Here is a 9,796-nt window from a genome sequence, read left to right as displayed (position 1 = left end):
CCAGTCCATCACCCTCCAGCTTTCTGGCACACATCAGTACTTGAGTAGCTTCAAGCAGACCCAAACAGTGCAATTTTGGCAGAGGTTGGCCCCTTGCCTGTACGTAAGGGTATGTAATTGCAATCAGGACGGAGCCCGCTCCGGATGCTACCTCACTTGCTCCAAGTCTAATTGCTAGTATCTTTTAGCCAGGCAGCCTGACAGGCCTAGCAGTGCCCTAGCAAATCGTCAGAAACAGGCCCGGTTGGGCAAAGGCGAATGAAAAGAAGGTTATTTTCTCGTTTTGCTGAGTATTTCTGCAGCGTTGCCCTTGGGACGCTTAAAACTGGATCTGGTAATGTCGCTGGTGTGCGTAATTCCTTACGATTGCAGTGATCACGGGCTTCTGCTTTTTCTCCAAAGCGGTCATCCAAAACTCAACTTTTGCTTGAACACATGCAGCTACTAGATTACCTTGGATCCAGCCTCGCGAGCAGAGCGAGAAAAGTGAGGCCCGCACCTGTGCACATCTCGCAGATAAGAACGAAGGGTCTAGAGGCAGGGCCATAGGCCATGACATCTTCGCGCTTTAGTTCAACCTTGAATGTTCGTACAGACCTGTGATCGGACAATGTCGTTACTGAAGTCACAAAGAGTTCGTTCGCCAAGAGGCACCCGTAGAGGTATCTTGGTAGCAATCTTCCTCGAGCCAGCGGCGAGCGATGAAGTCCGGTCGTCCCCTCCATCACCGAAGTCTCCTCATGTTCCGGTTGAGTGAACTGAGTGTATCATGAACAAAACCACATCAGTTCAAGTTAATCAAGTATCTGCCGTCGATGCCGTGATCAAGTACGCCGCCAGCTGGTCGGCAACGTAGGATTGCGTCTGCAGTGGATGTCGGGTCTGCCGTGTGTCCAGATCTGCCAAATGTTTGTCATGACGGAATCAACCAAACAGCGCCGGTCGATATCATGAGTAGCTTCCATAGCCTTTCCATCATGGGGAAAGGAAGACCCAGAGACTCGTCCACTCCACAAACTGCGGGAGCTTTATTGAGCTGGATTTCAACCCACGGTTCTGAACGCGCTAGCAGATGACCACCGATGATGTGCAGTCCTCAGATTTTCCGCTGCCATTTCGAAGCTTCAAGGCCACCTAAACAAGTTCGACAGGGTGCGGGACGGCACGCCCGGCGGCATCTTTCCTCGGCGATACACGCGTGCACAGCATGGCTTCCCGGCCGAAGCTGTGACGTGTTTTGCGTTTTGAAAACCAGTTCTCTCTCCCTAAGTGTCGGTCTTGGGTCTGCGGGTGCCTGTATCATGAATAGAGGCATGTGTCGGGGAAAGAGCGCTCCTATATGTGTTGGAGGCTTGGGCCTTTAACACAGGTTACAAGTTGTAGGAATTGCATAACTTGGCTCTGGTCCCTCTATCTCCCGCATTCCCGTCCACGAGCGTATCATACAACCAACAATTGTTGGCATGTGAGGGGGATAGGTGAAGGAAGGTACAAGTTGCCTCTTGGGATGTCCGGGACGTGGGTACCGACCAAAGTACCACTGTACCGCAGTACCTTGGGCCGTGCTCCTTGCCCCTTGTCCGGTAGGTGCATGCACCGACCGGCATTGTCATCTCAGCCAAACCATGCGCCATGCTACGTAATTACTTGTATTGCGACACCCCGGCAATACAGTACGGACCTGTTACAATACCATACCACATGTCTTCAACCTCTAGTAGAGCACTTAAGAGAGGTTGCGTGATGCCGAGACGACCAGTGTTGGGACCCTGTCCATGTCGTCCGTCTATTGTCACCAAAACCCATCCCCGGTTTTCACTTTTTTTTTCCCCCCTCTCTCTCTTTCGTTCGTTATGAGCCGTGGGTTCGACATGCCGGGGGACTCCTGACAACGGTGTCTACTGGGCGCCTTTCCGTCCAGAGATACATACCTACTACGAAGGACATTGCATCCGCCTATGGATGGTACACGCGCGCGCCCTCTCGCAAAGACGCAGCATCCGTGAGAACCGCCAGAGAAGCTCGGTGGGAAAGCGCAGAACACCACTCGAATGACACATTGAAGGCTACTTGCGATCCAGAGGCATCCTGCAGCAAGTGCGTTCAACATATCTGCACACAACAATTCCGAACAACATATCCAGCAACAAAGGTTCCATATTGCAGCTCCGAGAGGTGTACGCCAAGAGAAGTCGACACTCGACATATCAATACACATCGATGCCAACAGCCTCGAGTGTCATCGAGTCAATTCTGCACCTTCGTGCTATTTACCTATTCGGAATTCCGCCGCAGTCAATGAGTTGAAGGCTATCAATTAACATTGGGCTTCTTTTCTTTTTGAACTTTTTATAAAATACCTATCCTCCCAGAGAAAACCCGGGCCCTTTTCCTTCACTCCTTGTCACTCTTCACTGTGCCATATTGTCCCACAAACACTCTTGAGTCCGCTCTTCCATCAACATCGAAGACCAAAGGTAACGTGCCTCTGACACAAAACGGTCAAGACAGATAAAACTGACAAATCGAGTGTTAGCACACGCTGGCTTCGTTGCCGCTAGTCGTCCATTTCCTATAGAAGCACTACCCTGTGTCTAACGGGCGCCTGACATCTGACAACACCACATCACAACGTTCCGCGAGACCATTGCCCTCCCAGTTCGATATTTCTTACTTCATCCAAGATGGCGACATCATTCTATCACCGTCCACCGCACCACCAGCCTCAGACAATGCATGGCCTGAACGTGAGTAGCTCACAGAGCGACCCGCGGTCGCTTCCATCTCCTGGCTCAGCACTGCCACCCATCCGGTCCATTATTCCAGATTTTGATAAGCTGGACATGGACTATGGGCGCCGGCAATCTCAGGCGCACAAGGATACTATTGATGGTGGAAACTCCCAAGGATACACCACTGATCGTCTGCCAACAACGGGCTCTAGCCCCAGTATCAATGTCTTTCCGCAACATAGTCATGGCCAGCAAGATCCCGGAGCACGTACCTATCTAGATGGCCCGCTTCCGCGTCTGCCACCGTCGGACGCTTTTGCTCAACACAACGGCTATCATCAAAACAGCGAGCCACGGCGTGGCTACCCTCAGTATGGCCAACATCAGTCCATATACCGTCAGGATAGCTACCCTCCTCACGGGTATCCTCAAGACTCCTACTACCCCCCACTAGAACACCGTCATGGGCCCTTCCCTCAACCCGGATCCCAGCAGAATTTCTACGAACAGCGTGCCCGCAGCGAGCGCTTGCACTATGATCATCCTTGGGGGGGCCACTCTGATTCTGCGGTGAGCCCTCGGGGCGGCGATGGGGGCAAGAACAAGAGACGTGGTAATCTTCCCAAGGAGGTTACGGAGAAGCTGTACGCTTGGCTGTACGGCCATCTAAACCATCCCTATCCGACCGAAGATGAGAAGCAAAAAATGATGAGAGAAACAAACATGCAGATGAGTAAGACAATCCGACAGCGTCTCCTTCGTAAGTACCACTTTACTGACTGTTGGCTTTTCAGATCAAATCTCGAACTGGTTCATCAACGCCCGTCGCCGCAAAGTCCCCCTCCTCATCGAACAGGCAAAGGCCGAAACCGAGGCCGCGAAGCATTATCGTCCCAACTCGTCACCCATCGCCCGCCGAACTCGACCGGTTTCGGTTTCCCACACGAGACACTACAGCCGCTCAGGTCCAGGCCGTGGCGTGCCCAGCCGCCGCAGCGTCAGTGTCGAGCCCTCAATCAACCACCTTCTCAATTGCCCGGAATCTGACGCGGATGTCCGACCACCGCAATATGCCACCCCCATGAGCGACAGAGGCGTCCTTGATTACAGCAGCCGGGAGAGCTCCGAGTCTTATGAAATGGATTCTCGTTACCAAAGCTATGGGCATGGACATGGCCATGGGCACCACGCCAGCATTTAACCTCTCGGGGCCGTCACAGCCATTTTCCCCCCCAAGCGCTTAATATCTTTTCTTGAGAATCTTATGTCACGGCATGGTAGGAGTTCTGGACAGCATTTGACAGCAAGGGATTAAGTCATCTGGTTCTTTCTGTCCCTGCTTCAATTTTTATTTTTTTTTTTCAAATTTTTTTTTCTTTTGGCACATCCTTCTTTAGGATGGCATTTTGGGTGGCAGATTATACCCTACGATTATTCACAGCGTATTTGGCGTTTCGGCTTGGATAGATATCCATCGGGGCTAGAACGCGGCGCCCCTGTCGTCCCTGACAACACGTTGAGTGAATTTTCTCGATGGCTTTTCGACACTGACGAGAATCGCTATGGTGTAATGCAGTGGCCCTTTTGGCGACGCGGCTATGTCGTGGTGGCGTAAGTCGTGATGGAACAAAACGGAGCGAAAACATGTATGGGGGATGAAGCAGGTTATCAAAACTACTAGTCTTAGTTGCTTAGATTAGTTACTCAAGCATAGCGTAAACAACACACTTCTGACAACCTCTCGGTTGATCTTCTCCAGGAGTGATTTGTTCGTTGATAATATGTTACCCGCTTCACGTTTTCCATCCTGCATACTCTGTGGACTGTGATGAGAGTCAGGCAGGCAGGTAGAAAGAAGATAGACAGCAGGCAGTTCAGGTTGTATAAAACCCACCTAGTGTTTTCGAACCCGCAAAGTCACTGTGCGCGAACAAGTCAAGTCACGATTTGCCCGTAATTGTAGGTAGTTTTGGCTAGTAAAAGAAGATGGACAGTGACAACGGGCATCATTCTTCTACCAGTTGCTACCCTACATGAACCATGGACGTGGTATCCTCTGTTACCGCTACCAGTGCATGTAAGCCATTTTCTAGGACCAGGCTCACCAAGCCCGCCCCAGATGTTGGACGTCAAGACATGCATCAAAGGATTATCTGGGCCTTGGGGACACAAAAGCGTCAAACCGAGCAAGGGTCTGTTTGCTCGAGGTGTATGTGTACGAGTGTGGGCGAGTGTGGGCGGCTGGACTGGACTGGGCTAGAACATGAATGAATGATGATTGTGTGAACAAAATGGATACTTTGTGGGTTATGGGTTACCTACCGGGTTGGATGGTGGGGATGGGTCAAGGTAGATGGGTACATGCATCGAAACCGAACACGTCGGACCTTGCCCAGATTCCATCCATGTCTGGCATCGGAAACTGGTCCTTCAGGTAGGTTGGATACCAAAGCATGCTTGTTGCCATGACGGGGAGTTCTTTGATGTCTGTTCATGGGGTTCAGGCCCCTGTTTCTTCCTATCTCTGATGCTTTATTGTTCCGAGGTTGCGAAGGGGCGCCCGTCCCAGAGACAGCTGGCGAGAAAATGGATGACAACCAGACCTCTCGACATTGCCTGATGGAATTGAGGGGCGCTCTTTCTCGGTGCTTACATACCTACTTCTATGCATAAACTCGCATCATCTGTATGTCCGATATCGATGCTTCTATGGCTTGCATACCTCTACCTCTGGCTGCACATGTCGACGTGTGGGGTTCGAAAAGTCTCGTAGAACTGCAAGCAAATAATGGATGAGAAGTGATACTTTTTTGAATTTTTTCGATGTATATTCAACCGCATGTTGGCATCATTGCCACGGTTACTTTGCTCTCATCACCAGGTTTTATATTTCTTACTATCACCGGTATGAACTTGGTTTGCTATCATATCATTAACATATTATGTACAAGAACAATAAGGACATCCATAACTTTAATCTTCACCACTATGATTGATCCATTTAACTGAAACTGAACAAGACGCAACAGATCGTCAGCAAAATACCATGTTACGGTAGAATGCTCAGTGTCTTCCGCCCGCCGGACGTTGGGTACAGAATCTCTGCATGCATCAGTTCTCACCTACATCACCCAGATCTACCATACAAACCATGACTGCCCGGACCCCTCATGCCTAAAAAAAAAAAAAAAAAAGAAGAAAAAAAAAAAAAGGACAATTTGTGGCGCAAGCCAACGATTTCCGAAAATATAACCCACCACGATACCTCTTGTACAGGATGAGCCATTCCCTGACCCCGGGCGGCTCTCTTTTGAAGCCATTACTAGTCATTTTCATCCCTTCACAGCCAATCCAAAAGCTCAGGCCTGAAGCCTCCTTCGGTGCTCTCTTTTCCAAATCTGCTAACCTCTAAAAGCCACACGTTGTGCTTCCTTTGGGTAGAACTCTCACTCCTGTTCCCATTCCTCACTTAAATATTCGGGTTTGTAATCCGACGATGCCCTCGCTGAGCTTTTTCCACTGCTTGTGGTGAGTTCTGTCAATTTGGCGTTGGTCTTCCTTTTCTTTGTCCTTTTTCTTATCACCGAATAGCAACAACCACTTACATTCATCATGTAATTCTATCGATTGCTTCCTCAATGACCATGATTCGTAGAGGCCGGGGAGGTCTGCGAGTGGGTCGGTGGGTTGCAGCTGCGTCTGGTTTTTGCAAAAGAACCTGTCGGGCAGGTGCTGTCTTCCACCTCCCCCCTCCTCAACACTTAAAGGAGTTACTTGCAGTCCCAGAGTGACGGAAACCTGCAAACAGACACTCAATTTTCTATCTTCTTCTTTTTTGGATTCATTCTCACCTTCTTCTAATCCAACCCCCCATCAAAAATATGACAAAAAACCTTCCATTTTCTTTGGTTTGTTTTACAAGAGAAAAGTTTGTTTTCTAATGAGAATCTCATTATACCTCACGATTCCCGACCGCTTGTCACGCGAAACTGTCACCGGCGGCCATCATACAGCACACGGCTTTCCTTGTGTTAGTAGAGAAGTATTATCTTGTTGGAACGTGGCAATGTAGAGGTATATGTCTCACAAGCCTGTCAATACCGTCAGTGGCAGGGCCGTCTAGAACATTGCAACTTTCGCAGCCATTCTCTGGTCATGGCCAGAGCCTGACCATAATTCCCGCAATCTACCACGGCGACAACCACGTTTGGCGCAAAAGGCAAGAAGCGCCAGCACTCGAGTGAAGTCATGGATTACTGTGGCTGGCAAAAGCTAGGCCCCAGGCAGCCGGAGTGCTACATGACTCCTTCTACCGAGAACAAGGTCCAGCTAAGACAGACGGGAACTGGCGTGTCATACAAGACAATTTCTGTCTTATGCTTTCAGCACATCTTTTCAAGTTGGGAGCTATTGGAACAGGGAAGAGAGCCACAAGAGTGGTCCTGGGGCCAGAATTGCGGTGTGCTCAAGGGAGGAAGGTTTCGCTGCCGCGAGTTTCCGCCGTTGTTCTAGTTGGAGGAGGTTCCCGCAACCCGCGTCTTGCCAAGCGACTGTTGACAGTTTGTGTCGACGTCTCTAGCACGAGGAAACCAGTTTGTGATTCTCTTTGTCTGACGAGAAGCGGCACAGAGAGAAAGAAGGCATATGGTAGTTGCACCAGAGCCCGTCAACGACTGCATGGGTAAAGGCTTGGTTGGGTACCAATTGCCTCAACTCCTGTCCGAATACCGCGTGTGCGGCTATGTTCCTTCTCCATGAACTATCTGCTCCTTCTCAAAGACGTTTCGGAGAGATTTGGCCCGCAACTCCCGGCTCCGAGATCTCTGACATCTCCCCGCCCTCCTGATTGGCTCTAGACCCCTCCGTCGTCAAGCGAGACAAGCGTCATGCTTCTTTCCCTCCCTTTCGATTTCAACGACACTCCTCAGGTTTTCGATTTGCTTGCGCGAGATCTTGCCACTCCATTGTAACACCCTGACGCAGCAGGACGGGGCAGTCCATAACAGGCCGTCCGCCAGTGGGCCGGGCCAACTAACTCCCTTACTCAACCAAACATCTTCTTGGGGGGTTACGACACCAGAGACATACATCACGGCATGACACGACACGGCAGCCTACTCATGTCGCTTGCTGCTTTTGACGCTGCTTTTGACGCTGCTGTCACCCATCCGATCTTCTGGTGGCACAGATCTCCAGCGAAAGTTGTCCTTGTCCCGGGCGCGCATGCTCGTCTCGGCAACAAAAGATGCCGGGATAATCCATTTTCGGCCATATACCAGTGAAACAAGCGGTTCCCGATCGCTGACAGACCGCTTGTTCTGTCACCACGCTGGTGGTGGCAGCTGCGGCGGCGGCGTGGAGCGATGGACTCGGGCGAGTGGGAAAGATATTGCCTGTTTACCCTCCAATGTTACCGAACGGCCACAGAAGGAAGGTAGGAAGAAAGGGAAAGACGATGGCAGAATGGGTGAGAGGCACTGGACACGCGCGGAATGGAGTTTATTGACCCGGGTTGAGTTTTGGGATTCATCTCTCACCCTGTTCTGACCTCCACCTCCACCTCAGGCGGCACCTCAAGGAAAACGACAAAGCGGTATGATCTGGAGTAAGCAACAAGAATCCCATTCCATCAGACCCAAAATCATCCATCCATCCACCCAGAGTACTGTCTGAACACAGGCTGGCCTTTTTCTATGTCTCTTCCCCCCGCCCCCGGCTCGTCTCTGCTTGATGACAACCTTGTTGGACAATGTGTGAGAAACAGACGGGCAGCAGGAAGGTACCACGAGATACATCTGTTCAAGATAACTGTCAGATTGTGCCGGCGAGGCAGCTGAGGCAGACAGGTAGACAGGACTCCTAACTGATTGGCCGACTGACTGAGTGACTGACTGAGAGTTTGCGGTAAGCAGTCATGGCAGTCAAGTCAAGCTAGTCAGTCACTCTCGACTCTCACAAGATCCCAAACCTTGGCTGACAGAGAATTCCCGAGCTTTGACTTGCCTGGACTTGACTTTCCCTGTCTTGAATGGCAGCACAAGAGTTCTGATATGGTAATATGACCTGAACTGTATCGACATTACGAAAGGTACAAAATGCAGAGCAGGCGACGCAGAAGGAGTGCCTCGACACAACTGCAGCTGCAAAACGACAGCTTAAGTGTCCGCGTGATCCTTTTGGTGTTCCTTGCATTCCGGTACCCTTTGCTATCTGGTGTTTGTGGAAAAAGGGAGGGGCCGACAAAACCAAATGGACAATGCATTCTTGTCGCTGCCGGTTGTCGCTGCTGTTACCATCTGTGAAAAGTCAGTGACCCTCCTTCACTTACTCACTCACTCACAGAACGTTTCGGATCCTTGACCGCCTCTCTTTCGGTACATGACAGGCATCTGATTGTTGTTGTGCTGTGTTTCCTCAAGGTTGCGCTGGCCTGATGGCCTCTTGGCCTCTCATATTTCAATCTATGCTGTGTCTCGTATGGCTTTATCGTCCTGCATTTTCGGATCTGCCCTCGTACTCCAACCGCTGGCATAATGGGCCATTGCTGAAATCTGGTTGTGTCAAGTGTGAGGGCGTGCGTGTTACCAATACCCGATAGACAAGAGGGCTGGAGGGTTATCTGCCTGCCAGACATGCAACTTTGACATGGATACCCCTTTTCTAAGGTCTGCCTCTGAAGAAACCCTCGGAGGAGGAGAAGGAGAGCGATAATGAGGAAGCATGGTTTATGTAGGGTGTCATATCATGTACAGGGACGGCAGACCGACATGTGCCTGGCGAGTTTCGCGGCTTTTGGTTGGATGAGAGAGGTAGGGGTATGGGTGAACAGGAGGCATTATTCGGTGAAACCGAGGACAAGAACAAGAGAAAAAAAATTTCAAGCAAGGAACAATTCCCAAAAGAATAAGATAAAGTGACGTGAGTGAAGGTTGCTTTCTTGGAGGCTCTATCACCCGATTTATTGATGGTGAACGTTGCGGATTGGTGAATGGTGTTGTGTGAACGGACATTGTTATACAGATACACTCTGTACAAAGTGAAGCTCGCTGGAAGCCTGACGATTC

The 9,796-nt window shown here is 50.4% G+C and overlaps 3 protein-coding genes across 3 annotated transcripts; 1 reads left to right on the top strand and 2 right to left on the bottom strand.

The window, feature by feature from the left end:
* Positions 1 to 1,643: 1,643 nt before the first annotated feature.
* Positions 1,644 to 1,947, bottom strand: NEUTE1DRAFT_100685 (uncharacterized protein; the record flags this gene model as incomplete). Its single annotated transcript, XM_009852583.1, has 2 exons — positions 1,644 to 1,786; positions 1,932 to 1,947. The coding sequence occupies 2 exons, from the start codon at positions 1,945 to 1,947 to the stop codon at positions 1,644 to 1,646; spliced, it is 159 nt and encodes a 52-aa protein (XP_009850885.1).
* A 737-nt stretch (positions 1,948 to 2,684) lies between these two features.
* NEUTE1DRAFT_146316 (uncharacterized protein) lies at positions 2,685 to 3,933 on the top strand (the record flags this gene model as incomplete). Its single annotated transcript, XM_009852582.1, has 2 exons — positions 2,685 to 3,465; positions 3,527 to 3,933. 2 exons carry the CDS (start codon positions 2,685 to 2,687, stop codon positions 3,931 to 3,933), a joined length of 1,188 nt encoding a protein of 395 aa, XP_009850884.1.
* Positions 3,934 to 7,600: 3,667 nt separating this feature from the next.
* NEUTE1DRAFT_100683 (uncharacterized protein) lies at positions 7,601 to 9,264 on the bottom strand (the record flags this gene model as incomplete). Its single annotated transcript, XM_009852581.1, has 3 exons — positions 7,601 to 7,846; positions 7,886 to 8,033; positions 9,065 to 9,264. The coding sequence occupies 3 exons, from the start codon at positions 9,262 to 9,264 to the stop codon at positions 7,601 to 7,603; spliced, it is 594 nt and encodes a 197-aa protein (XP_009850883.1).
* Positions 9,265 to 9,796: the final 532 nt, after the last annotated feature.

The sequence above is a fragment of the Neurospora tetrasperma genome (assembly GCF_000213175.1).
Source record: "Neurospora tetrasperma FGSC 2508 unplaced genomic scaffold NEUTE1scaffold_3, whole genome shotgun sequence".
NCBI lineage: Eukaryota > Fungi > Ascomycota > Sordariomycetes > Sordariales > Sordariaceae > Neurospora > Neurospora tetrasperma.
Note: the sequence above shows the minus strand (reverse complement) of the source record. Positions and strands in the feature narration are given on the sequence as shown.